At 49.7% G+C, this 27,718-nt stretch overlaps 9 protein-coding genes across 9 annotated transcripts; 3 read left to right on the top strand and 6 right to left on the bottom strand.

Annotated features, from left to right (window-relative positions):
- Positions 1-434: 434 nt before the first annotated feature.
- On the bottom strand, positions 435-4,802 carry ALTATR162_LOCUS5950 (uncharacterized protein; the record flags this gene model as incomplete). Its single annotated transcript, XM_043313570.1, has 8 exons — positions 435-1,165; positions 1,219-2,292; positions 2,345-2,547; positions 2,604-3,379; positions 3,494-3,587; positions 3,645-4,154; positions 4,278-4,638; positions 4,694-4,802. 8 exons carry the CDS (start codon positions 4,800-4,802, stop codon positions 435-437), a joined length of 3,858 nt encoding a protein of 1,285 aa, XP_043169505.1.
- Positions 4,803-5,387: 585 nt separating this feature from the next.
- ALTATR162_LOCUS5949 (uncharacterized protein) lies at positions 5,388-6,587 on the bottom strand (the record flags this gene model as incomplete). The annotated part of the gene is made up of 4 exons (XM_043313569.1): positions 5,388-5,625; positions 5,692-5,985; positions 6,134-6,509; positions 6,560-6,587. 4 exons carry the CDS (start codon positions 6,585-6,587, stop codon positions 5,388-5,390), a joined length of 936 nt encoding a protein of 311 aa, XP_043169504.1.
- A 225-nt stretch (positions 6,588-6,812) lies between these two features.
- Positions 6,813-7,784, top strand: ALTATR162_LOCUS5948 (uncharacterized protein; the record flags this gene model as incomplete). Its single annotated transcript, XM_043313568.1, has 4 exons — positions 6,813-6,853; positions 6,899-7,150; positions 7,197-7,444; positions 7,498-7,784. The coding sequence occupies 4 exons, from the start codon at positions 6,813-6,815 to the stop codon at positions 7,782-7,784; spliced, it is 828 nt and encodes a 275-aa protein (XP_043169503.1).
- Positions 7,785-10,937: 3,153 nt separating this feature from the next.
- Positions 10,938-13,201, bottom strand: ALTATR162_LOCUS5947 (uncharacterized protein; the record flags this gene model as incomplete). Its single annotated transcript, XM_043313567.1, has 4 exons — positions 10,938-12,090; positions 12,138-12,302; positions 12,353-12,765; positions 12,824-13,201. 4 exons carry the CDS (start codon positions 13,199-13,201, stop codon positions 10,938-10,940), a joined length of 2,109 nt encoding a protein of 702 aa, XP_043169502.1.
- Positions 13,202-14,382: 1,181 nt separating this feature from the next.
- On the bottom strand, positions 14,383-16,608 carry ALTATR162_LOCUS5946 (uncharacterized protein; the record flags this gene model as incomplete). The annotated part of the gene is made up of 2 exons (XM_043313566.1): positions 14,383-16,159; positions 16,208-16,608. The coding sequence occupies 2 exons, from the start codon at positions 16,606-16,608 to the stop codon at positions 14,383-14,385; spliced, it is 2,178 nt and encodes a 725-aa protein (XP_043169501.1).
- Positions 16,609-17,616: 1,008 nt separating this feature from the next.
- On the top strand, positions 17,617-18,093 carry ALTATR162_LOCUS5945 (uncharacterized protein; the record flags this gene model as incomplete). Its single annotated transcript, XM_043313565.1, has 2 exons — positions 17,617-17,830; positions 17,876-18,093. The coding sequence occupies 2 exons, from the start codon at positions 17,617-17,619 to the stop codon at positions 18,091-18,093; spliced, it is 432 nt and encodes a 143-aa protein (XP_043169500.1).
- Positions 18,094-20,779: 2,686 nt separating this feature from the next.
- Positions 20,780-24,150, bottom strand: ALTATR162_LOCUS5944 (uncharacterized protein; the record flags this gene model as incomplete). The annotated part of the gene is made up of 7 exons (XM_043313564.1): positions 20,780-21,012; positions 21,064-21,348; positions 21,401-21,604; positions 21,653-21,883; positions 21,942-23,625; positions 23,682-23,932; positions 23,988-24,150. The coding sequence occupies 7 exons, from the start codon at positions 24,148-24,150 to the stop codon at positions 20,780-20,782; spliced, it is 3,051 nt and encodes a 1,016-aa protein (XP_043169499.1).
- A 497-nt stretch (positions 24,151-24,647) lies between these two features.
- Positions 24,648-26,559, top strand: ALTATR162_LOCUS5943 (uncharacterized protein; the record flags this gene model as incomplete). Its single annotated transcript, XM_043313563.1, has 4 exons — positions 24,648-24,832; positions 24,880-25,099; positions 25,158-25,286; positions 25,336-26,559. 4 exons carry the CDS (start codon positions 24,648-24,650, stop codon positions 26,557-26,559), a joined length of 1,758 nt encoding a protein of 585 aa, XP_043169498.1.
- A 283-nt stretch (positions 26,560-26,842) lies between these two features.
- Positions 26,843-27,475, bottom strand: ALTATR162_LOCUS5942 (uncharacterized protein; the record flags this gene model as incomplete). The annotated part of the gene is made up of 1 exon (XM_043313562.1): positions 26,843-27,475. One exon carries the CDS (start codon positions 27,473-27,475, stop codon positions 26,843-26,845), a length of 633 nt encoding a protein of 210 aa, XP_043169497.1.
- Between the last annotated feature and the right edge of the window lie 243 nt (positions 27,476-27,718).

Here is a 27,718-nt window from a genome sequence, read left to right as displayed (position 1 = left end):
GCCACGTGCAGAAGGTTGTGGTAGTTCCAGCATGTGAACAGCTCCGGCTCCCAGTCGCGCTCTGGTAGTATTGATGATCTCCATCATCATAGCTAACGCTGTAATCACCAATGTGATTGGTTGTAGATTAGTGAGTGGTTTATGTTGCATGACCTCAGGCTCCACTCTACACTACCCGAATTATTTGGCTTTATCCATCGTCTTACTGAACCACCTCCAGATGAGCTTCGTGACTGAGCATGGCGAACAAAACAAGCTTGGCTTCAGTCCTCTAGGTCACCGTAGTAGAGCGGGTAATTACATCTATCCAATACAACCACAGCGACGATGGTAATCGCCAATGTATGTGATCTGGTTGTTCATTCGCTCGCCATTAAATTAAAGCCGAGGAGCCTCATCACGAAGCAGTCCCTAGCGTTCTCTCTCGACTACTCTCAACTATTGTCAACTAGCCGATCCCTACCGCCAAGACCCACCCTTTTCCCCAACCATGTCGTTTTGGACCTGACTCGCACAAAGGGAGTCTTTTCAATGCCAATATGCACGCGGCCATCGCCCGCGCCAACAAAACTTCCATATCCGTACTTCGAATCAATAGCCTCAAGATGCTGAGCACGGCCCTTCTTGTCGAGATGTGATGTACCTTGTAAGTCCTGCACAGCAGAGCTAGCAGCGAACAAGGCTATCATAGAAGCTATCGAAATGGGGAGCCGCGCAAGATACTGGCCTGGCCGGTATAGATAGACGAAGACGGCAGCGACAGTGTAAATGCAGAGAATAGCCTCTGCGATGATGAACATAGGCATGGATACGAAAATGTGCTGCGTCTGTTCGAGTTTCCATGCTTGTAAGGTGGGTGCTGGCGTGTCGGATTTCACAAGCAGCAGATCTTTGTTTGTACCGAGCCAAATAGCGAAAAGCTTTGAGTAGGCATCGCTTAGCGGCTTCGCGACGTCTTCGAAGGTTGGTGGTGGTAGAGATGGGTCTATCAGACGACTGCTGTTGCTGCCTCTCCTAACAAAGTAGTTCATGAAGTCGTCGGCGAAGCTGTCGTTATGCCAACCGTTCGCGTCGTACTTGAAGAGATATTTGTTCGATTGCCCTATCAGATTGATGGGTTCGTTGGTGAAGACCTCCTTTAATGTCTCGTTCGATGTACCAATCTCTGTGACGAAGTCAGTGTGGGTAGCTTTTTGGTGGAGTTTGCCGTTTGCTCACCTGCGAGAGTGAAGTTGTTCGCCTTTCGCACCAAGCGACCAGCTCCATCAACTTGAATCGTTGCAGTACCCATTTGGAATTTTGGACGGCACCGAACAAACATCGAATTGCTCTCGGTGATGGTCAGGTTCTTACCAAGAGGGCACAACCCTTGCGGTTCGCGCAACCAGCCCATAACAACTGTACCCATACACACATCTTTCTCACGTTGTGTCGAATTGATACGGGGCTGCAGAACTGAAACAAGCTCTGCAGCACTAGAGCCCGTAACACATGTAAGTGTTGCGCTTATAGGTCCTGGCCTCAACGTGAGGCTTTGACTGCTACACCGAACATTGCCATCCTCAGTAGGTACCGTAACGTTAATGGATACACGTATGGAACTATCGACATCAATTCTGGCATTGACGTCTTTGCTGAGCTCCAGCTCTTCACAGTCGAGCTCGGCACCGAAGGCTTGGGTAGTTGCTTCCATGCGCGAGTTATCTGAGCCGTTGATGCTATTTCCACTCTCGTTGGTCCACGAGAAAGGACGATAGAAAAGACGGTCGTCTGTCCATGCTGGTAACGGTGTATCTCTCGTGTAATTCGACTCTGCGATCAGAAACTGGTCTTCCCCGTTCCCTCCTTCGTAGGCACCAGAAGATTCGTGAGAGCCAAACTGCTGGTGGCTCTCGGGACCCACACTACCATTAATGGTTACGAATTTGAGATCAAACGTCGACACCATAGTCTGGGACTGTCGTACTTCAGTTGAACTTTGATTGAAGATGCCTGAAAAGGCGACCGCGAGCACGTTGGACAGTAGTGCCATGCCACATACAGCAGCGAGAACGTAGTGCTTGGACTTGAGAGCCTTGAATATGACAAGCTGTGGGGGTAGAGAACTGTAGTCTAGGTCGATAGACTTCTTCGCTTTTGCGTTGCAACCCTGCAACTCTTCTAAAGGTCTCAACATGCAAAGAAGTCTGTTAATTAGAACCCACATGGGCTCAATCAGAGTAGCAAAGGCTGTCGGTACATAGTTTTCAAGTATGTTTTGCACTATTGTGTTGGAAGAGGGCAATGGAAGACCTGTGATGGGTTAGCATGTTATGCCTCGTCGAGTCAGGTCTCATGTACGTACCGTTGGCTCGCGCCTTCGCAAAGATCACACCAAGTACCACTGCGAGGACGATGAAAAGGTTGATGAAGGGGGCTGCAACCCATAGACTGAACTCCTTCGGTCGAACTGGTTTTGCGATGTTTGTCGGTGTGTCGCGGCGCTGTCCAGAAGTCAGAAGTTGAGGTCCAGCACTAAAGTCGATGGCATCGTCGATCTCTATGATACTATCACTCTGGTCAGCATATCATGGCGTCTGGTAAATATTATTAGCGTGACCTACGAAGTCCGTGAATCCTCATTGATTAACTTGTACCTCTTCTCTCCGATTATGTGTTGCATATCTTCAACAGGGCAGCAGTCCAAGTCTGCAAAATCTAAGAGTAGCGGCTCATTGTCTGCAACAATAGACATGACACTGGCGATAGTGCCCATGTTCGTCCGAAGGGATCTCTTTTGCATAAGCGATAGCACGAGTAGAGCAATCGTGGCGATCGATATTAGTCCTAATAGACCCTCCACGATGTAGACGAACACTGGTTCCAGTACGACTGCCTCACTGGTGACTCTCTGTTGACCAGAAGTTGTATCGAAGGTTGAGAAGCTGTTTCCGAGAACGTCGACCATTGCGCGAGCGAACAAGACCCGATAAGCTTCCGCGTAAGCTTTGCTCAGACCCTTCCATTCCAGGTAGCTTTCCAGCGTATCGGTACCAGCACCGATCGCGAGACCGACCATAGGTTGAACAATACTCCCAGCACCAACGCTGAGGCTCAACTGTCCATTTCTAGCCCGGGCAATAGTCTCTATATACCTGGGCGGTGATTTTGCGGGAAGTATGTCGCCACGGACTTCGCCACTCAATGAACCGGCGTTCAATAGAGTCTCGAACATAGTCGTATTAAAAACGTGCCATGGTAACGGTTCCTTGTCAGTCAAAGGTTCGACCTTCAGCGGCATTCTCGTGGTCATGTCCACTGTCGCCATGACTGCTTGTTGGTAATAGAGCGGTTTGCAAAATACTGCAGTGACGTCCTCTGGAGGATCTTCCGAACGGGCCTGTGGGGGAAGTCAGTCCGGTGTCTGCAAAAATCATTGGGCAGCTTGTGTAGGCCGACTTGAATGTACATGTCGAAAAAGCAGCGGTGACTCGATTGCGTATACGGTACGTACCTTGTTCTTTGAGAACGCAGCATAAAAGGTGGTGTTGGAGGACTCATCGCAAACAGAGTCCAACGAGAAATCGGCAAATCCACCATTGTGATAACTTTATGATGATGCGGTGTCAGTCACAAGCCACTTTAGAGATGCAAATCTGACTTACCCAACAAACATGCTTACATAATCTTTGTTGGCGTAGGCTTCCCCTTCGTATCCAGGGATATTGCCCTTCGTCACGTTACCAGTCAACCCAGTTGTGAAGTTACAGCCGCTGTTACTGGTATAAACGACTCTCGTGCTGTTGTCGGCCTTGTGTGACACGTCCTCACAATAAAGGTCGAGAGAGTATTTGGTAGTACGAGTGGTCCATATCCCACTCGCCTGACCAGTAGTGTGCAAGTCGGTAGATGGTCGGAATGGTGCTAATGTGTAGTTGCGGCCCATGTATTGCGGAAGTGTTTCATTCAACGAGACAATACCGTAGGTTGACTGCATATAGCCAAGGTTCAGTGTGCTCGATTGTTGTTCAATTGGGATGGAGGATGTTGATACGGCGAAAGTCGTGCTCGTAGTTCGCGTGACTGTTCGCACCGAAAATATACCAGCTTGTAGAGGGACTACACCCCATGTTACGAGAACGACAGCGAGTGAAGCCCAGAAGACTGGCCAATGCCTGCCATCAATTAGCACTGCATAAGAGATTAGTGAACATGGACCATGTCCATTATTAACGATCTAGGCTTAGGTGTACGCATAAACCTTACGAGTAGAGGCTGAAGAGAGACATGCTACTTACCGGTCCTTCGCAGCCTTGAATGGTACCAACGGTACGAAGTCAAAAGGGTAATGCAGAAGCAAAGAATCTTTTCCCAAAGCGCCATCTTTCTTGCTCAGTTGGTAGTATGGCTCCAGTCGTTTCGTCTCTAAGTCGATCCATGCCCAGTAGATACTAAAGATTACGGCGACAATCGTCGGAAAGTAAAGATACAGAAAGGTCCGGCTCAAAGGAAGGTCGTTAATTTTAGGAGCAAAAACTATTCCTTTATCTCGCTGACTGCATATGAGCAGATATTGGAGAACGGCAATAATGGCCCAGCAAATTAAGATCGTGAAGATGAGAACGGGTGCGCGCAGCGCTGTAGATTTCCAAAGCTTGGCTGTTACCAATTCGTCAACATGACTCCTGTTCACATTATTTCAAGCATAACGTACTTTGATGTTCGTCACCACGCTTGAAGACTGAAGTGATGGTATGCGACTTCTTAGGTCCAGCAGAATCTGGGAAGCTTGATCGCGCCACAGGCGCCAGGCTGGCATCCATCGCGAAGAAAAGAATACGCGACAACGAACAAACGGAAAGGAACCGCAACGCAAAGGGTGCAGCGTAACGGAAGTGGATTCAGGCATTCTACATGTTGACAGGATAGATACTTAACAGCATTATCGTGGAGCATAAGCGCCCCCAAAACTCAAGGCGCGAGACTGCGCCGCATTGGTGGACGCTACCCAATCATTTAGCGACCGCAGTCCCGATTTGGAAACGAACCACAACCTCGGAACGCGACAACTGTCGGTAGTCGCCAAGTGTCCAATACGATGCTCGAGATGTGCGGTAAGTGGATACATACTTCCTGTACGAGTGAAATGCAGGTACGGTGGCTTTATTTGCGACATATCTTGTAGATCTGCTGGCATCGCGGCCTTGGCTTCGCCGCTCACGACATTGTGATATCCGACAACTGTGCAGCAGACGCTCGAAGTCCTCGCTGTCTGCAGGCTCTGATGGCAATTTACTACAACCGGTTTACCTGGTAATGAATTCAGTCATTGTATGTTAGCGGAAGGCCCCTACTTCGCGCCTCCTGCAATATTGTAAGTGTTGAACAGTGCCTGCATGTATCGGTACTCACCACCATGTGCGGAAGTCAACAGTTGATACATCAATACCCAGATCTCGGAGTGCGCTAGTATCCAGATGGCAATCGTAAGGCCTGATGGTGCCGTCTTTTGGTTCTTCGTCAGGTTTGAAGGGTTCCATATTGTCAAGTGGCAACCCCATGATGTCGGCAAACGTCTGGCAGATTTGCCATTTGGTCATCCGGTCCTCAGAGCTGAATTGGAGAACACTTGGTAGTTCACGGTCCCTATATTTATTGTCAGTACTGGATGACTGTATGCGCACATCTGTCTGCAATTTGAGCGTAGCTTACGCGGTTGCTGGATCGAGATACAGCTTTGCTATATCACGACACACTCGGCCAACATCCTGTGTGTTTGTAGGATATCGAAGCGCATAGTCGTCTACCCCGATTTTGGGCTGGCCTTGTTCTATCTGTTGAGCGTTCCACAATTGCGACATCAGCACATTAACTGCACTGTCTTTTGGCTCATCGCAAGATCCGTAGAGAACTGGGACTCGAAGAACGACGACTTTGTTCTTCGTACCCGTAGTGCGGGCAACCTCAAGGACAGCCTGTTCGCCTTCCAGCTTAGTTTGACCATACCTGATAAATCTCGTCAGCCTGACTTTGACACAACATACAGAATGGCTCCGAATTAACCTTGCGCTGTTGAGCAGGCTTTCATCACAGAACCCAGTATCGTAAGATGTACCACCCATGCCCAGGTGTCATGTATTAGATTAAGACTTACGCATTTGGTGGGCTCGGCGACGAATTCGTCTTGTAAGGAGCTTCTCCAGGTCTTCCAGCAAAAACGTAGTCTGTCGAAATATAGATAAGAAGGATTCCCCGAGAGATGGTAGCCTCAGCCAGGGCTCGACTCGCGTCTACGTTCAGTCTTCTCGCTGCTTCTGGGTCTTTGGTACATGAGTCTGGGAAGCGGTTTGCAGCACAGTGTACGACGACTTCCGGTTTGATTTCATCGAGCACCCTCACAATCTCATCCTGATTCAAAACATCCAGCTTCACCACATCCGGAGAAGTGATGCGACTTACACCGGTTCCGATTGACCTCCAACCGTCTAGAAGAAACTCTCGCTGCACTTGACGGCCAAGCAGACCACTAGCTTCGCTCTGGCGTCAGCTAGCAGTATAGCACTGGTGGAATCTGCTTTACCTCCAGTGATCAATGCTCTCTGCGCCATCCTGATACTATGCGGGTCGAAGAGGCCTTGAGGTAAAAGCTTCGGTCAAGTAGGCAAATTGATGAGGATGACGGAGTGGTGGAGCTGTCACGGCTCCAGCCAGGGCGAAGTTGCGCGCATTATCACGTGTTAGCGAGACCCTGAATCCCTGCAAGCTCGCCGCGACCGCTCGATTGTCGCGACGCAACAAGCAACTCAGGGCTTACACGACACATTACAGCCACCATGTCGACGATAGTAAAGGAAGCTTCCCAGAGCTCATACCCGTATGTTTAAGAAGTCGTGTTCGCAACTCTGGCTAATTCAACTAGTCCCGTCATTCCCAAAGACTTCAACGGCAACCAGCCCAAGACCATTCGCTTGTTCCCTCTCAGCAACTACACCTTTGGAACCAAAGATGGCCAGCCCGAAGAGGACCCCTCGGTACTCGCCCGGCTCAAGCGATTAGAAGAGCACTACTCGGAGCATGGCATGCGACGAACTTGCGAAGGCATCCTGGTTTGCCATGAACACAACCACCCGCACATCCTCATGTTGCAGATCGCAAACGCCTTCTTCAAGCTGTACGTCTTCTCGTCGCCTATAGCTGTTCTTACTAACGTCATATAGACCTGGCGACTACCTTCGTGCTGAGGATGACGAGATTGAGGGCTTCAAGGCGAGGCTGAACGAGCGCCTTGCACCAGTTGGAACGCAGTTTACTGGCGAGGGCGTCAATGACGAGTGGGTGGTTGGCGATACACTGGCACAGTGGTGGCGGCCCAACTTCGAGACCTTCATGTACCCCTTTATTCCTGCGCATGTCACCAGGCCTAAAGAGTGCAAGAAGCTATACTTCATTCAGCTTCCTCGCAGCAGTAAGTTGACTCGCGTATCTTCTATGTTTTTTCCAGTCGCTAATGTTTCGCAGAGGTCCTAAGCGTTCCGAAGAACATGAAGCTCCTCGCGGTTCCGCTGTTCGAACTCTATGACAATACCGCACGATACGGACCACAACTCTCGGCAATCCCTCATTTGCTCTCCCGGTACAACTTCGAGTTTGTCGATGAAGAAGGAAATGTCGCAGCGTGCACGCCTGGTGTAGGTCCACCAGAAGGATACCGGCCTCAGACCAAGGTCCTAGCAGGTGGAGATGGGGACGATACCAGGATGGAACAGAACGGAGACGGAACCGGTAGCGATATCACTCTCTCGTAGAGCGCTCTCTGTTATCACTCCGCTCTCTGTGTTTTGTCTTGCTAATTCATACCCGGTGTCAGGCGTTCCGAGAGCGAAGGCATCGTGACTAGGCTGGTTTGGCCACGATGCCTGTGTTTTGACAGGAGGCTCGATGTCTCCATTATGTCAGGTTCGGTACATAAATCTAAGGACGATGCATAGCAACGGGTTCCGTGTTCACGATCTACACACCTTCAGTCGCTACCGATGTGCGACCGTGATGCTGGACTGGTGCACAGCTAGAAGCAGAGTTTTTTTCCTCAAATGAGGACCCCATATATGTCCCGTATACTGCAAGCTACTATAGGCTACGAAGTGCATCCATCAGAACACGGTGTAGGAAGATTGGCTACAATAAACTGCAAGTTCTTCCAAGGCTTTGTTCACTCATGACTGGAAGTCGCTTAGGTCGACCACCAAGGCCGTTTCGTGGAGAACTCTGGGTCGACTACCAACCTTTGCAACACCATGCGTCCCATTGGCTGGTGGTCCACACAATCTCAGGTCTTCTTATACTTTCTTCCTGTAGTCCATACAACCCATGGTGATGCTAATGGTCAACCTCATAGGAAAATGGCTCGGCTGCCTTCCGATGGCGACCTGTTGCTAGTTTACCAGATATTTAGGAGTTTTCGTCGAGCCGGCTTACTACAAGAGCACTCGATCATTCCTTCTTCTTTTTCTTTCTACTTCAGATTATCACGATAACTTCTAGGCTCAGTACGAATCAATCTGATCAGACAAATCCTCACACGAAAGTACTAGCTCTGTTTGCCTACCTTTCGCTATAGCCAATTAACACCTTGAAGTCTCAAAAAACTACCACTCTCGTAATACCCACTCACGCCTCTCTTCTGCTCAGTACAACTGATACCCTCAGCTCTCCCTGGAAAATGCGTCTCTTCGTCTCCATCTCTGCCGCCGTGGCCCTCTTCGCCGCCTTTACAATCGCCGGCGACCATAGTAACCGTATCGTTTGGCATGAACGCCCAGTCAAAGAGCAGTGGGGTTGCGTCACCACCTGCAGGGCTGCCTTCGTCAACAACAATGAGTTCTACAGGACACAGTGCGCCGTCTGTATGGACAGGATCAGGAACACCGTCTGCCTTGGCTGCGCACGCGCCTACAGAGAAGGAAGAAATAAGCACGATACGGACCTGATTTGCAACAAGTGCCGTCATATCTGTAGGTGTCCATCTATGAACTACAAGTGAAGCATACACTAACTTCGTACACGCACATCTAGCCGACTACGATTCCACGTCCGACTTCACGGATGACTCAATGTCGGATGCGAAGGAGTGGCTGGGTCCATTAGATCCTTAGAAAAGTTGACAGAAGGGTCGGCGAGTACTCTAGGGTGTGTTTAGTTGTTGTGGGTTGGTGTTCTTTCTGATCCATGGTTGTGGGAGGGGGAGCTGGATCCATAGCGAGGTAGAAATATGGATCGATTCTTTGCACTTTGTGGGTAGGGTGACTGACATATAAATGTGCACCGCGTGAAATGTTGTATGTAATCGTGATTCAGGTACTTCTCCCTAGGGCTTGGGGAACTTTCTGGTATCTCTCTCTCCAGTGGTGGCTAATTCGACCAGTATCTCTACAACTTTGGGCACGAAACCTTGACCGACGCGAACAACCCACGAGTGCATTGTTTGTTCCACGGCTGCTATGCTGTGCCTCTGCAGTCACTCCCACTATGAGTCGAAACCTCGCACTTACTACAGCGACGAAAACACCCGTCAGTCCATCTCTTTGGAGCAAAATAGTGGACTTACCCGATAGAAGACTTGTACCACGCGAACACTGATCCGACATTCTGATATGATATGCAACGATCCTTACCAGGGAGCACGTTGATATTGTAGGAAGGGCTGTCATTGATCCTGCACTCGAGGCCGGTGAAGACCCAAATTTTGGCAAGGTTTTTTGGCAAGGAACCTGCCAATGGGCCATCGACTTGGTATGTTATTTCGGAGGCGTCTGCCACTGCTACTGGTACTGACTGTTGTTCTAAAATTGGTTCGGGTGCAGAAATGGCCATAGAGGTAGCTGCCAGAGAGCTGAGACTGATTAGAGGGGTGGAGACGTGCATCGTGGCTTTCTTGTGGGGTGAGGTTCTGAGCTAGAACGTGCTGAAGTCGCTCCAGTGGAGATCTCCAATAACGGTTCAAGCTGCGAATTATATATGCTTAGCTTGCGATGTTTTTACTATAGAGATATTCCTATATGGTTGAGGCCAAAGTGACTGCCTTTACAGCAAAATTCCTCCAAGCCATGTGTGAATGTTGGCTACGAAAATCTCCCTACCACAGATCTCAAATATGTTCCATAGTCTATAGGGTCGCGGCCATCATCGCCACGTTGGTGTGAAACGATTTTGTGGTGAACGAAGGCTTTTCCGCATGTATGTAGTGTGTACGGCCATCTTGCATACATATCGTATGGTCCTGTGTTCGCACGTAATGGCAACAATATATGCGCAACTGATCAGAGGTACAGTATTGCTGTTTGAGAAATGCCTCTTTCGTGTACTTGTTCCACAGTGTCGTGTGTGGTGGTAGATGTGGAATGTTGCTAGTAGGTCTGGAGGCCAGTGACACCAGGTGCGGCTAGAGTGTCTGGCAATAGTTGCATTCCCAACTTAGCTGTGTGTGTACGAAAGAGGTAGTAGTATTTCCTTGACTAGCTCCAAGTAACCAACAGCGGAGATGTTAGCACTCACCTCTAAAGTAACCCTACTACAGCCCATGCATCCAGCTCAACAACAATCATGTCATTCTCCACTGATGAGGTTGTAAGCCCCATTTATTTTAATTAATATGTAGGGTGAGGCCCTGTTCGCATGTTTCTGGAGAAAACGAGTGTGAACACTACCACTAGGTCGTACCGAGCTCAGGAGCAGATAAAATTATCAGTACCACGGGATTGCTTGTAAGCTGTAAATACTATGGGTTTCCATTTTCTGGGTACACGTAATATACATTATGCTAGAATAGACATTATATACTAACTAGGTAGTGAAAAGAGAGACTTGCGGGTAAGCTCAACATAAGGAAATATTTGGGAGAGAATGGTGCATAACGAGCGTTGCGACATCCAGTATGCGGGTCTACCAATGCGACAGTAGACTTATGACAGTACGACCTGCACAGTCCTAGCAATGCTAGGAACCCCCTCCTTCGACATGACAAAGACGTAATAAGAACCCGGAATAAGAATTCCGCTATCATCGGGCAATGTGGCAGTGTATTTGCATCCGTCCCCCTTGACTTGAGTAAGCGGAACACGTCGCTGATCGGTGTTGACTGAATGTGTGACGCTGCCGATGCGAACCAGGCTGAACTTGAGGCCTGGTGCTGAGGTCTCGACTTCAATAGTCAACTCACTACCAACTTTGACGCTTTCTGCGCTCAGAGAGCGGATCATAGGACGTGTCGCAGGAGTACCGTCGGTGTTGAAGAGATATGGTGGTGAGAAGATCTGGCCATCGGCGTGGTCGACGAGTTTGTTGCAGTTGGCAGAACTACGGCCGACTCCCTGGGCGACGTAGCAGAGACCGCCACCGCCACTGAAGACACGTCCATCGGCTAGTAAGATACTGACCGAGTGGTAGTTGCGAGGTACGGCCTGTGGCGCAAGAACCTTCCAGGACTTTGTGGCTGGGTCAAAAAGCTCCGGGTAGAGAGCTCCATCGTCGTCTGTGAACACTTTTGATCGTTTTTGGCCACCACTTACGAGGACCGTTCCGTCAGGCAGAACGACCGCATTGGAAAATCCGCGAGGGTAAGTCATATCCGCGACACGCTCGACCTTTGCGGGGGTGTTTGGCTCGTTGATGGTAGTGATGTGGGCCCGGGCATTGGCATCTGAGTCGGTGTAGTCGGGAGCACCGCCAGCACTGAAGATCTTGCCGGCAACCGCATCGTACATGACAAAGATACCACACATCGCATCATCAATAGGGTCACGTATACCAGCAGCGACTTGCGATCCGGTTCCCTTGGTGCCGTACCAGTTCATAGCTTTGCTTGGACCGGCTTGGAAAACAGAGGCGTTCTTCCAACCGAACAACCACGCATGGTTGTCCTCGCGCCAAATTCCTTCATGGTCGGTCGTGAGCATAGCCTTCATCCTCGCATTTGGCAGTGCTGTCCAGGTGTTGGTAGAGGGATCGTATACCTCACCGTCCTTTCCCTTGCGGGGACCAGAGTATGCACCTCCGATGGTGAAGACGCGATTGTCGGACGTCGTTGCGGACGATTGGTAACCGCGGGCCATTTTCCTGAGTAATGTCAGTATCGTCATTGAATAATCTTCGAGATGACGTACATGTCAGGAGCGCGAGTGAAAGCATTCGACGCTGGATCGTAGATACTGGCGGCAGAAGCATCAGACCCTCCTTGAATCAAGAGCTGCCCGTTCTGGAGACTGCTCATTGCGGGACAGAACATGTCGTGATGGGTGTTGCTCACCGTACGAGCTGACACAGCGCCACTACAAAGCCTGTTAGTATCGGTCAGTACCACAGTATCAGTACGGCTTACGTGTTGAAGTTATAGTCCGCAAACTGTGTGCGTCCACCAGCACCACCGAAAGCATCGGCACCCCAACTCGAGAAGACGAGAAGACGTTGTGAGACAGGGTACTCAGGAACGACATATGCGGCGACAGGAATGACAGGAAGGCGGATGAGGTCTGACCACTCGCCGTCCTTTGCAGGCGCGGGCGCGACGTTGAGACGCATCACATCGTAACGTTTGTCGGTTGACCAGATCAAGGTATTGGTGCGCGAATCAGCTTTGATGTGGCAGGCCATCTTGGCAGAGTCGTAAACGGCTGCGGTGCACGTAGCCCAATTGGCACAGAGGTAGGCGCAGTTGTCGAAAGTCTTTACGCCTTGCCATATTTTCTCGCTTGGTCCACGGATATCGGTGCCTGGGCAGATGCTGTATTGTTTCTAGTGGTACGGTATCAGTATACGAAGCCTTCTCTGAACATAGCGAAAGCAGACCTACCCGGTTCCTATGATAAGTCCATTCGTTGTGGGGGCACCGAGCGATGTTGACCTGCTCCGCTTGAATGACTTGGAAACGGTCATTGGCAACCCAAGTCAGGCCAGTAAGATCCTTGAAGTGGCAGGCTTTCGTCCGGGTATCATACACCGCCTTGAAGCAGTCCATACTCTGGTCGCAGAGTTTTGCACATGCTGTGACCGAGGCAACCCGCTTTATGGATGTCGAAGGTCCAGTGAGATCGGTACCAGGGCATACTCGATATCTGATGCCTTCTGCTCCAGTAAAAACATCATCGGTACCAGGGCAAGCATTAAGGGCGTGTGTGAAATGTAAAAGAATGGCTGCCGAAAGCACGGCGAAGAGATTGCGGACCTGCATCTTAGATGTGAGTTCAGACAACTGGCCTGAGGCAAGAATTGGAGACCTGGCGTCAACTTGCTATATACTCGTTCCAGCCACGATCCTGTATTTGTGACCCACACATAGGAGTCTGCAAAAGTGGATACCTGTGAAACAAGCGGGAGGATTGTAAACTTAACATCTTACGGGATAGCGTACTACTGAGATAGGAACTGTTCGTGAGTAGCTACCCTGTACATGTTCACTTATATGTCGTATTTTAGTATGTTCGATAGCGCTAGAGGTTCCAAGTCCGGAAATGCCAGGGGTTGATAGTAACGGTAGCGGGCCGAGACACCCAGCTAGGTTAGTCTTGATGCCACTATCGGTATGCTCGGCCTTCTTGGAGTCATGCCATCGACTGCGCCCCAAGCAGATGCTCGAAAGGATCGTGGCTGTTTTGTCGTGATGTGGGGTGCTGCAATGCCGTAATAAGCTGCTGGAGAACGCAGATACGTACACCCAAGACTTCTACAATGTCCGGAACAGTATGAGTCTCCTCTCCGGTCAAGATTCCATAGCCAACAGCGAGATACACACCTTGAATGAACTACTAAAGTATTACAGCGATGGTTTTACACGAGCCAGCTGGGTGATGGTTGGCTCCTTGTCAGGCTGCTTGAAACGCCAAGGCCACCGCTCCACCCACCCCTGCGCCCATCAGGGAGACGTTATCTACAAAAAGGAACTCCAGTTGAATAACCACCGTCAAAACTCCGCTCCTGTTCCCAGCGCATGAGAAACGTAGAAACAAGTCTATTGGAGATACAATCGCAGACCCACACGACTTTAGGCCGGTTCATGAAAACGCGCTGAATCGCAATGGAATGGGATCACGGCTGCGACAACAGAACTAGAGGTGTTAAAAAAAATAACAGACGTCAGTACGTGACCTGGAGTACATGAGACGGTTGAGACACCCTGGCGTAGATGCGGCTAGGTGAGCCGAGACGTTGTTCGGGTGTTGCACCGGATCGCTGACTCGGAACTGAAAGGAGCTCGGTGAATCTGTCATAGTGGCCTGGACACCCTGGCTGTCGATACTCGAGTCAGTATATGGATACAATGAGATCTTGTCATGGTCATGGCCTTCATGGGGCGCATTCAGATATCATCTGAGTATTCGAGGAATAAAAGTCTCTATCGTGAATACATCAGCTTTACCAGCCTTGACCAGGCATTGCGCTCCAACTAGGGATCGGCCAAGTCCATGGACTGCCATTGAAGTTGATCGGAGCTTGTGTGAGGTCCATAGGGAAAGCCCCACCGTCCATATTCATGCTGCCGGTAACTCCTAAATGGGAGCCGAGACTCTCCAAGTCCATGAGCTCGGATGTCTGTGGGTTGGCGCTATCGGAACCTGGTGTGTGGAATTGCACTTCCGCCGCTCTTTCGTTCACGAGTGCCATCTTCCTTCTGATATCCGTCACAATCTTAGGTGGCTCTGACTGTGCAGAAACTGCCTCACGCGCAGCCCAAGCTTGAAGTACAAGCCCCGCAAATATGGTGAAGAAGGGGTTGTTGGGCTTGGTCTCCACCGGACTGTCCTTTTTCTCGAGATCCATCAAACGAGCGGCACAATTATCGCTCATTGCCTGCCACGATCGGTCTGCATATTCGCCCAGTGGCTGCCTTTTCAATGCTTGAACAAGATGAACATAGACGGGGAAGGGGAAGTTCAGGTAGACGACCCAACGGAAGCTTTTGATGAGGGGTGATGTCATAAGCATCGTATCGCACTCAAGCAGCCGAAGCGCAAAAGCAAGACCAAGGTTGCGTTGCTCGTCACTCTCCTGTCCAAACTTCTGCGAGTTGGTCGATAAGTAGTGCGCAAATCCGATTTTTGCAAGCGACGCGCGTGCCGTCCATATAGTCAGGAAGTGCAGCGGGTTCTGGGCATCACAATGCGCGAGATACTTTTGCTCCATCATCGAATCGAACGCGGTAAGTTCATCGAGTTCCGAATAGGGAGAGACAGATGCCTTCTTGGAAAAGGTTTTCAGGGCCGGGTTGATGAAATCCAGGTGAGAGGAGCTTTGGCGCACGAAGTTGCCAATCTGGCTCCGCACAACTGCAAACAGTGCTTCGGATATTTCTACAAACTCGACAGGCGGAGTCTTCATCTCAGCTCGTAAACTGAAATCGTTGACGTTAAGCGGAGGTTTGCAGTCCCACGTGGGAAGCAAACTAGTGGTCTTGCACTCAGTCATCTCGGCCATACGATTATCGAATAGTGTGAGAGACCACCATAGTCGCCTGCGGAGCTCGGCCTCTAGCACGGAATGCCTGGTGTTGGTAGATTCTGTGTCGATACCCATCCGTTGGGCAATGCGAACAGCAGCTCCTAGCATGGACGACAATGACCGCGGATCAGTGTCCGGCTTTAGCGAGATCAGGTATAGATGAAGGGCTGTCAAACACTCTCGATCGCTGGACTTTAGGAAATCACAGTTTACCAGCGCCTCTCTTGCGCCTAGCTGGTAGCCTCTAATGATGTCTGGCCTAGGCCTTCCAAACATCGATTGACACTGCTCTTGATTGAGACTGAAGATAGCCATGCAGTAGATGGAAAACATCAAAGCCTCCAAATTACGATCGATGTTGGTGATATTGCTAGCAGCATCGATGATACGTGCTTGGAGAGTGGGCGTATGGGTGAGCTTCAATAGTGGATCGACATTTTCCAGGTACAGTTGCCAGAGTTTGAAGATCTGGGTTTGTGGTGGATGCAGGGTTGAGAGGTTAATATCTGCACTACGCGAGCAAAATAGTAGGTCTTCGCTGCGGTGTAGTTCGTGTGCATAGAGATGATCCCATGCTTTCACAATCTGTGCTTGTCGTAACATGTGTCGCGAAGAGCCACTGTGATCAGAATCATCGTCGCTAACGTTATCATCAGCATCGTGTGCTCTTCGATTCATGGCATGCCAAAAACTCCTAGCGCAGTTAGAAGTGTTTGTTCCCAGTGCTACAGCTTCTGCATACTTGGCTTGAGCATTTTCAGTATCTGCGGTGAAGGATGACTGAGCTTTTGTTCCCTCCAGATAGCGACTGTCGCCTCTTTCGTCGGATCGGGTTGACGGACTCGCAGACGCATGCAAGGGCTGGAAGGAAATGCCGTTCTTCTTTAGGAGATCCTCATAGTGGCGCAGGCGATCGAGCAACTCCCGCTCAGGAAACCTGCGGCGTCGCTGCCGGGGTATCGTCGCAGCGGATATGCATTGTGCGCCAGCTTTAATGCAGTTGGAACAGGGAGATTTCCGATCGCACTTGACTTTTCTTTGCGCACATAGCAAGCACGAGAGTACGCGTTGCGGCTTGCTTGTAGCAGCCAGCGGAGACAGGGCATCAGCACTGAGTTCAGGCGTAGGTATGTCCGACGACATTTTAAGGGATTACTTTGTCCGCTGGGACCGAAATGGTGATCGTGTATGTCAGCTGAGAGTGAAAGGGACACCCACAAGAGCTCCGGGTGAGGAGTAGACGAATATCAGGCAACCACGTGCGAGCCGCTAGGCAGGACCCTGCTTATTTCTGGGCTACGCAGTCCTGGGCTGAACACACTGAGTAGGAGCATTGTCGATTGATGCGGGTAATACGACCCTTCCGACATAGAAGGCGTTCTCATGATATCAGAGGGGCGCAAGAGGGTGCCCAAAGAACGCGTGAGGCTTACGTAACGCGCACTCGCGATCACTTTAGTTGCGTTTTTCTATACCACGTTTACACCCTCTTCGATGTTTGCAGTAGCATCGTAACGTCCACCAGAGTGATCCTGATGAGGCTCTAGACTATTCATACGTGGTAACGCGTGCCTGACATGTGAATATACAGCGACGCGCACTATATGTCTAAAAGATTCCTCGTTGCATGGAGCAATGCGGCTTGAGCCGACGCGCACACGTCACTTCTGGCCTGCTTCTGGAGAAGAGTGGGCGAACACTGATATTGAGTCCACGATTGCCTGACGGAGTTTGAGTCTGACATAGTGTCTATGATGTCTATTGTGTGTGGATGTAAGCCGCTCGGCCAGATCCAACACCCGAAACCATCACGTGCTCTCCGACATTAGCTCCGGCTTCTAGGACGACAAGACACACAACATATCATAGCATTAGTATAGATACGAGAGAAAATATAGCCATCTCGACTCTTCCACTTGGTTCGGAGATCTGTAGAAGCTGTAAGCTCCTCTTTCGTAGCTAGGTTGGTCGTATACCATGTCTCGGACATTTCTATTTCCCGAACGCAGTCGCATGGAAGACATACTTCTCCGAATCTTGCACATGTCGAATTTATATATGTAATAGCCAAGGCTTCCGTTCCAGTCTCATATCATATCAGAGTTCAAGCCTCTCTTCCATTCTTGGCTCGACTCTACCAAAATCTACGCAATGGCTACACAATCTCCACCTGGCACCGTTGTGGGGACGCAACCGCCCACATTCACCCAAGATACCGAGAAGGATGTCTTGCCCGCAGCCTCTAAGACGAGCGAATACGCAGATGCGGAGAAGAACTACAACCCCAAGTCGATCAAGTTCTGGCTTATCATCATCTCGGTCTATCTCTCGTTCTTCCTAGTTGCTCTCGATCGCATGATCATTGGTGAGTGAAGCTTTTTCATGCTGAATGCGTACTAACAAGTCTCAGCTACTGCTATACCAGCGATCACAAACACGTATGGCTCTATTACGGATATCGGCTGGTACGGCAGCGGCTACATGCTTACGTGCGCCATTTTCAATCCACTCTTTGGAAAGATATATCAGCTGTACGACACGAAATGGACGTTTCTGGTATCCATCTTTATCTTTGAAGCGGGAAGTGCTTTGTGTGGGGCTGCACCTACTTCTGCCGTTTGTAAGTAATGCGCCAATCTTTGAGATGGTACGCATACTGACCCTCATCATAGTCGTCGTTGGTCGCGCAATTGCCGGTATTGGAGCAGCAGGTATCCAATGCGGTGCGATTATGGTTATCGTGCCCCTCGTTCCGCTGCGCAAGCGACCCGTCTTTACTTCTTTTCTTGGCCTGGCATTCGGAGTATCATCTGTGTTGGGGCCCTTCATTGGAGGTACTTTCACAGACAGCGCGTAAGCTATTCGATCTTCTTTCGTGAACTTGAGTTGATCATATGCTAGGACCTTGACATGGAGATTTTGTTTCTACATCAATCTTCCTGTTGGCGCTTTGACCTTTGCTGTCGTCTTCTTCTTCCTGAATCTTCCTTCTACGCCAAAAGAGAAGCTATCCATTTTCGCCCAGCTCAAGCGCCTCGATCCAATAGGCCTCCTATTTTTCGTACCTTCAATGGTGTGCCTCATTTTGGCTCTCCAGTGGGGAGGTACGACCGATCCCTGGTCGGCGCCGAAGATCATCGGCCTGCTCGTTACTTTTGTCGTTACGTTCGTCGCATTCCTGATCGTGGAGTTTGTGATGCCAGATACGGCCATGGCCCCACCTCGAGTCGTCTTGAACCGCTCCATGGGTGGTGCCATGCTTTTCATCTTTGTCCTAGCTGGTGGCATGATGAACGCTGTATACTACCTCGCGATCTGGTTTCAGGCAGCTGAGGGCCAGTCTGCCATGCAAGCCGGCGTACGCACGATACCGATGGTTCTATCTCTTGTCCTCTTCGGTATCATTACAGCGGTGGTCACCCAGAAGATCGGATACTATGTTCCTGCTATGCTCCTTTCGCCCATCCTCGCATCAATCGCCAGCGGCCTCCTTTCTACACTTACGCCGCACTCCAACGCAAGTAAATGGATCGGCTACCAGGTCTTCTACGGTTGCGGACTAGGCGTTGGAGCACAAACGGCGAACCTAGTAGCACAGACTGTGTTGCCGCGTTCGGACGTCTCGATAGGCATGGCAATGATGTTCTTCATGAACCAACAAGGTGGTGCTATCTTTCTTGCTGTTGGGCAAAACCTGTTTTCAACTCAGCTTGTAAAGCAGTTGTCCGGCATCGCCGGTCTCGATACCAAAGCCATCATCAACACGGGTGCCACCGAGCTTCGCAAAGTGGTACCAGCGAACGAGATTGACACAGTGATCTCGGCGTACAGTTACTCTTTAACTCGGGTGTTCGTCCTATCAGCAGCACTCAGCGCTTGCAAGATAATCGGAGCATTGATGGTGAAGTGGGTGAGCATCAAGAAAGACGCTCCGAAGCCAGAAAGAAAGGTGTCGCAAGATGTAGAGACAGATATTGAGACAAAAGAGTGACCTTTGAGAAGACAAGCGTTGTTTGCGCTGGAGCAGTTGAGACAGTTAAGGCATTTGGTGTTTACGTAGAGCAATCGAGCACAGTGCAAACTTCTAATTACTAGAATGATATCACTATATCTCTATACGGTATCGTTGGCGACACTGACCCTTCAGTGAAAACATTGTGTAACTACCCCCTCGAGCAACCTGCCCATTTATACACAATCAAATAAGCAACAAAGCAGACTTTGTGTTGAGACTCGAATAATGTGTGTAACATCAAGTGCATCAAATGGAATACGGCAAGTAAAATAAGTTACCTTTGATAGGTTTGAGGGGCATGATGGACCAAGCCACGGACTCTTCACGATTTTCAGCGGGTATACCCATTGCCCAAGCTGCAAAGATCCGACATCTTACGGTAGAGCGCAACATCTCTTGGATGATGCAGTGGATGTCATGATAGTGCGCTGGCCTCTCGATACAGACACGTTGACATGTCTCATACGCAATCACTAATTGTTAAGCAGTAACTTAACCAGTATCCAGATTCCAGCGGATGCGACGCAGCATTTCCGTGGATCGCACATGCAGCGAGTTATCCTGATCCTCACGAGCATATCCAAGGCATCTCAACGGCTCCGTGCTTTCTCGTTGTTGCGGTGTCCACATCGTTGTTTGCGGCGAGTGTCGGTGTTCTCGCAAGTGCGAAACGACAGGAGGCCTTCGCAAGCAGGGGTTTGACAAGGCAGCATAGAATAGCTCGCGGGCGATTACAGACGCATGCTGGATAATAGTTTGGGCTTGGAGGCGTAGACGATGTTGTGCGCTTGCTGAACGCTTGTGGAGGGACGTTTACGCGTAGACGACGGGCCATGACCTTGCGACACGAACGGCGTCATGGTAAGCCAAACTCCGTCAGGTCGATGTGGGTCTGTTCGGCAATACCTTCGGCCCCTTCGTTTACTGCAATTGAACCCGTTTATTTGAAAGCCCTACGACAATGATCAAAGATGGTACGAAGAGGGAAAAAACGCAACGAGAAGGAGCTGTTGACACATTATGTGATGATGGTCCAAATTTAGCAGGGGCACAACGGAAGGCTCAAACGGCCGTTCCTGAACCATTCGCGCAAATACGGATCAGAACACATGAGAGAAACATGTTCGTAATGCAATGAAGCATGCTGAGTGTGCATGATGGAAAGAATTAACTGCAGTAAAGAAGAATGGAACATCTCGATCGTATTATCGCGTATTTGACATTACCACCACACCACGGCGAACCACCCGCACAGTTCTTCTAAAGCTACAAAGCCCTGTAGATCGCCAATTGTCAACCCTAATAATCGTTGCTCTCGTTTTGATCGTAACGGTTTCCAAGCCTGAATGCCAGATCGGCATCATTCAACCCCTCATGTGCTGCCTTATTATACGCCTTGAAAGCTGCAGACATGTGCACTACTTGACTCAAGTGCGCTTCTGTAAGTTGAGGCACGCAATCCGCCTCTGGGCGGCCCTTTTGCTTTGCTGTCTTGGATTCAGCGATTGCAAGAGCAACAGCTGTTTGGAAGGCTAACCAAAATCAGTGTGGGTTGACAAACATCGGCCGAAGCTGGTATTTACCGTTCCGAATTTCTCGTCCGTTCCACTCCAGGTTTTTGACTTCTTCGCTTTTTCGTACGTATTGCTTAGCGTCGTAGTCGTAGTCAATCTTTGGCCCTCCATTCCTATGGTTCTCTTTGAGTTTTCTGAAAAAGGACTCCCAGATCTGTTCCCGAGCCTGATCGTCTAGCGCGTCGTAACCTACAGCCACATGTATCCGGGACATGAAAGCTTCATCGAAGTGTCCAACTCGATTGGTTGTGAAGAATATAATTCCCTCAAAATAATCGAGCGCACGCAAGAAGACTGTATCTGCGTTAACGATATTGGAGATCACTGAGATCTTACTGGCTCTTACTTGAGACAATGCTGTTTCGCCTTAGATCCTTGGATGAGCGTCGCGCAAGATATATATCCGCTTCATCCAGTAGCACTATGGCATCCCAGGCTGCCGCATTCTTAAAGAATCGGAGAAGGTTTCGCTCTAGCTCAATAGGTTCGTGCCCTAAGTCAGCAGCCGTTATACTAAGCAATGGCCGTTTCGTGTACTCTGCGACTGATTCTAGATCAGACGTTAGGATGGCTCCGAAAAAGAGAATGATTGACTTACCTGCTGTAAGTGTTTTCCCAGTGCCTGGCGGTCCATGCAAGAGAAATATTTGACCTTCACCCTTTCCACGTATAAAATCAACACCCGTGAGGTCTGCTTGTGCATCACTGTCAGTGTATGTTTTGACAATGGCCTTGATCATTTCTTTGTTCCTCTCTGGGCGCATGACGAGTTCGTCAATTGCATTCTCCGCGAGAGTTGGCTCGTTCAGACCGTTCACGTCGAGTATATCTAGAGCGGATGAGTGCCAAATTTCGCGCATCGTACACTGCGTAATCAGAAAACATACCATATGTGCGGTCTTTAAGAACAAATCCGAACATGTGTGACATACACACGAGCGCCTGATGCTCGGATAATGTTACTGCTTGGTTCGGATCGATGGAATCATAATTGCTGAAAGTAGGCGAGATGCTGGCTCCCTTCGTACTATCGACAAGCTTGCACCGAGAGCACTCACACCGAGGGACTCTGGCTCGTGATCCTGGGCCTCCTTCTTCTGGATACATGTACGGAGTACGACGTAAGTGTGGCGGTAGCGGCGGAAAGCCATGTTGTCTTCTGGGGACCTGCTCCTTATCATCATCGCTGGTTAGATCCCACACGTTTGTCTCAGCAAATTCCGGTAATGTCCAGGGTAGCGACTGATGTTCGATAACTACTCGAGCCCGATTGTACTTAGGTTCCAAGTCAGATACCGACTGCATTACAGATCCCATAACACGTACCTTCTTCGCACCCTGTCTCAAACTTGGCCCAGAGTACTCCAGAAAGTTGGGCCCTCTCGCATAACGAAACACTTTCTCTCCTCTCTCGATAAGCGAACGCCGCAGTCTGCCGCCATCTAGCTTGTCATGGAAAGATGTCGGAAATACAGATAAGGACACTATGTCGCGTTCTCCGTCGAACACAGGTACTTCGATGATCTTTGATTTTCTCTTGATGACCTTACCGTTGAAAATGAGATACCAAACATGGATCCTGTAGTTCTCTGCTCTGACAGACTGTAAATCGTACTTCATTCCACCGTATACCAGATCTACCACATAGGCATTCAACCGTCCATATTCTCTGACATAAACATCAGCTCCAGGCTTCATAAGCAACCAGTATCCTGCGAACGTCGTAGCGGGCACTTTCTGTGCCCATTGCTTTTTGACTGATTCTAGTTGCACAGTAGGCTCGTTGTCTAGATAGTCGATCAATATGTCGATATGCCGGTCACAATCAGCGTTGTCTTCCGGAGTGTGGTTAGCCCTTGCACCGTTCGATCCCTTTTGGAACTCTAGTAACTCCTCTCGATGATGATAAAGCTCCTTGAACGGGAATAAAAACATCCCATCTACAAACGGTTCCGTATCTTCATCGGAAGGTGAAGTGGATGAATATTTGACGACTGATCGAAGAGCGTTGAGTAGGAGCGGGGACCGGACGTGCAGTCGCTTTGGTTTGACTTTATCGTCAGGACCCAGAATAAGGCCCAACTCGGAGATGTTCTCCTGTCTTGCACCCTTCTCCTTTCCGAACGTGATATGATGAATTTCCTCAAGTGCGTGGTCAGAATCGCCGTTTGGGTTCGTACTCCGAATCACTACGGGTGTGTCCCAGCTTTTGCTATGAAGGAAGGTCGCGTTTGGTTGGTATTCCGATTTAAAATAGAAATCAATCCGGTATTTCGTCGGTACTGCTGTAGGCTCAGCACCAGCCGTCAATTGGTCAGACGCAGCTACTATCCCAGGACGATCTGCTAGACCAAAATGGCCACGCTCAATGAAGGAATCGTAGTCTTCGCCTTCCTGTGAGTCTAGTCTAATTTCCACATTTTGCCACGGTCTAACGATCAAGTTCCAATGCTCAGGCAGGAACGTCAATCCTCTCACCTGCGCTTGGTGAAGTGTGAATGCGCCTTCATCTACACTTTTCTTTGCATCTTCGTCAAACCTGTACGTTAGCTTGATGATCTCTTTCATCCACTAGAAATTTCTATGAGTCAGCTTGTCTCATATACATTGGTATACACTCCACGTACAGCCCACTTAGAACACAATGTCCAGGGTATCTCAAAGGAATCGCCGAGGTAGTGAGACAGCGTGAGAACTCTGGGGTCTCGCAGACCTAGAGAGCTGGTATCCAAGAGATCGGACTCAAGAGGGCTCAGCCCGTTTCCTGTGGCCGCTTCATCTATGGGCATGTCTTGGTCTTCGTTGATGCTGCAGACTGCGATGATCAGATCATCGCCTTCTCTTCTGATGTAGTATTTCTGATCCTTCGACGATACATCTTATTGTGTGTAAGTGAAAGATGAATATAGCTTTAGGGCATTAGTGGGACATACTCGGCTTCTGTAGCTTCTCATTATCGGAGACTACGTCTGCATCTGCAGACGGTTGTGATTCGCCCACCTCGTCCAATGATGCCTCGGCTATGTCGCTTGTATCGACCCCAGCCTTGTCATCCTCCCCTCCAGAGGTTGGGTGAGGCGACACGTTAGTAGACATCGCAATGAGATGAGATACGCGCGCGAGAGAGCAAGAGATGGAAGTAGTAGGTAAAAACGAGGAACAGATGGAAGTCAGGCTGGAGAAGGCATCAGAACGAGAGAATGCAGGCATGAACGAGATAAGTCGTAGCACCTGTGCAGCCGCAGTAACTTCACCGGAATCTTGGCATGCATGGACTGAGGGAGGTGGTTGGTGGGCAGAGACTCTTGTTGCGTCACGATGCATACCACGTGAACAGGTGCGCAAAAGTGATCAAAAGGTCATACGTAGCCCTTTTGTTATATCCGTATTTAAAAACTCGACTAGCTGTACAGAGACAACGGACTCTTGGGTGTTTTATTTTGTTTCGGGGGACTTGCAATAACATATAGGCTTGTTAGAGTGACCTGCTCGCGTAAGTGAGTATAGCCCCGGTGATTTACAGTACAACTGCCTGCATAGCCTCGTTCAATCTCGTATCTCTGAAGCTGGATATGCTTGACACAGCCGCTAGGATGCTCTGCATGGACAAACAGAAGACAGAGTACGCGGTGGTAAAACGCCGATGGACAGACGAGCTCACACGGGCCGAATCTACAGCTCGGGAGTTGAAGTTCACTCGTGGCGAAAACAATACCAAGTACACGGAGGAAGAGGGATTGAAGCAGCTCCTTGAGGACTCGGATGAGAATGACAAGATGTCAGTCACCCATATACATTAGAGATGTCTGAGACTTACCCGAGTAGTTTCGAGGTGGTCGACATCGTAAAAGAAGAACTCCGCAAGATGATCGCAAGGTTTGAAGCGGACGAAAAACCTTCTTTTTGGCCAACTTTGGGGTCGCCGAGGAAGCCAACAAAGCTTAAAGTGGCCGAAGTGCTTCACAAATCAGCGGAAGGCGAAATCGATGATCTCAAAAGCGCTGTTGAGAACCTGGAAGTAGGATGGAAGCAGAAGCATGGCCCAGTATGCCTCTATTTCAGAACGAAGCATCTTTCTCTGCATATTATTGACTATTGGCCAGGTATTTGCCGCGTTCAAGAAGATCTGTAATACCCTCGATGACCATAGGAGCATTCTGAAGGTCTTTCCGTCACAGAACAATTATGCCTCACCTCTCGTTGGCAGCGTAACAATTCTTATGAAGGTCAGAGTGCTACTTCCAGATGCTACGGCGTGGTACATGCAACTAAAGTATACAGGCCGCGAAATCACATAGCGAGATCTCACTCAAACTCTCGACGTCAATCGCAGAGATATCAGAGAAGGTTGCGACTTGTTCTAACGTGCTAACGATAGTGAAGACGACCCGAGCCAGGAAAAGATTGGCAGGGATCTATGCACGAATGTTTGAATTCTACCGAGCCGCTTTGGATTGGTATATGCAGTCGAAGTTTGGTCGGTTGATGCGCAGCTTCAACGAGAACCTCGTGAAAGAGTTTGAAGATGCGAAGAAAGATCTCGAAGTTGACGTTAACGAGCTGTACCGAGAAGTTGCAATCGCCAACACAGCGATTGTCGCCATGGTCAATGGGCGAGTCAAGAGCCTAGAAGCTGAGCTGCACCGCCAACGCCAAAATTATGAGACCCGGGATATGTTGGCTGGTCAGAGGATGGAGAGGATGATGCAAGCGACTTGGACGAACGTCGAGCAACTCCAGAGCATGATAATGTCCGCAACTCTCCACAAACCAGTGGAGAATGTGCAAGATCGCATCGCAAGCTCTCCAGCCAGTGATTTGATACAAGATCCCCAGCACAACCTCGATGCTTTCGTCATCGAACATGAGCAACCGACTTTCTCCGGCAAAGCACATCTCTGGGTTTCCGAAAAAGACGTAATACATAAACTTCGAGTCTGGATGACAGACAATACACGATCGCGAACATTGTGGATATCCAGCCCTTTCAAACCTGGGGTAGCGATCCCGAGCTGCCGAGCTGCAGTCATGGCGGCGATAGCTGCGGCCTGGCAGGCCGAAACTCCGATTATCTCGTACTCTTGTAATCGGCCCTCCAGGAATCAATTGCGTCCCGGTATGAACATTGAGCAGGTAGGGATGATCAGCCTGGTCTACAGCTTCATCCGTCAGCTTTTGCAGTTCAGCAGAGTCGACGACGAGTTCGATACCAGCGGCAATGACTTTACTGCCCTTAATGGAGAAGTCTCGTCCTGGGATACTAGTTTGAGATTTCTCAGGATACTGCTGAGCAAAACACCTGTTGTCACATTCTGTGTGATAGAGAATTTGAACGATCTTGAGTGGAACAACGGTGGAGCCTGGTGTAAACAGCTACTTGGTGTATTGAGAGAACGGCAGCAACAGGTGGGAGTTTCCTTCAATATCCTTTACTCGACCGCTGGACAGTCACGGGTGCTGCCTATGTATGTCAGCTTTAGGGATCGGCAAATGACGTCAAATTGAACGTAGTAGTGGACGATAACGCAGTGTCATCTGGTGCTTTGAGCAATCCCCATGGCGGTTCATCTTGTAGGCGAGTGCATTGTAGATAGATACTTCACTTCTGCAAGCAGTCCGAACCATGTTGTCGTGACGGACGGCCAGTTCAACACGAGTGAGTTCGATCTTCCCACAGCTCATAAGTATACTATATGCGAAGGTCGATCATATACGGCGATAGAGTCGAGATCATAGCGTTTCCCGTTCGCTCAGCGGTACACAAGCTTGTGGCCGGCAGATCGTGTGACTAAGTAGCCAAATTACTGATATCAGCACTGCGTATTCTCTCATGTGACACCAAGAGTTCTTTTGGAAACCAGTCCGTCAATTTTCCACCTGGACTTCCCGGAACCTTGGGTAACACCTCATCTTCACTTCCGGCAATCATGATACCAAGAGCAGCTCCTGAGAGCCAGGCCCACACCATACCTTCTCCGGAGAAACCTGCCACAATCCACTCTCCACACTGGTCATCGTCACCTGACATCCGCTTTTGTTCTTTAGTGTCTCGCCCTGTCAATTTGGTATCCAAGCAGCCCACTAGTGGAATAAAATCTCCAGTCAGACCGATGATACCAGTCCAGGTTTGCTTTAACTCGGCACCAGCGCCCCATTTTGGATGAAAAGTCGTTGGAAAGACACCTGCAACGTGTGCGATGGTCAAAGGGTCGAGCGAAGAGCCATCATCGTACAGACCGACTTGATCGATACCTTGCTTTAGCGATCGCAAGAAGCCGCCTCCGATCAGTAAATCTCCTTTAGAACCACTCGTTGAGGATGGCCTTTGTGTGGCGTAGTCAAACCCCTCCCCGTAAACTACACTCCAGGAGTGCATACCGTCAGCATATGGGAACCGTTGCCCTGGTTGCTGGGCAGACATGTGGGCTCGTGCGCCTACGATCTTGCTGCGTAGTCCTGGGACAAGATGACTTGCGAAGCCGTTGGTGGCGTGAACCACTTGGCGGGCGAATATAGTTCCTCGAGTAGTTTTCAGAGCGTATGGGAAGCCTTTTGGGGCCCCTTCTGGAACACTTATTGACTCTACAGGAGTGTTTGTCTCAACAGAGAGACTATGAGAGAACTCGCTCAGAAGGCCATTCCAGATGAATGCAACGAATCGATA

This window comes from Alternaria atra (assembly GCF_907166805.1).
Source record: "Alternaria atra isolate CS162 genome assembly, contig: 25, whole genome shotgun sequence".
NCBI classification, from domain to species: Eukaryota; Fungi; Ascomycota; class Dothideomycetes; order Pleosporales; family Pleosporaceae; genus Alternaria; species Alternaria atra.
The sequence above is the reverse complement of the archived record's forward strand: the minus strand, read 5'-3'. Positions and strand labels throughout refer to the sequence as shown.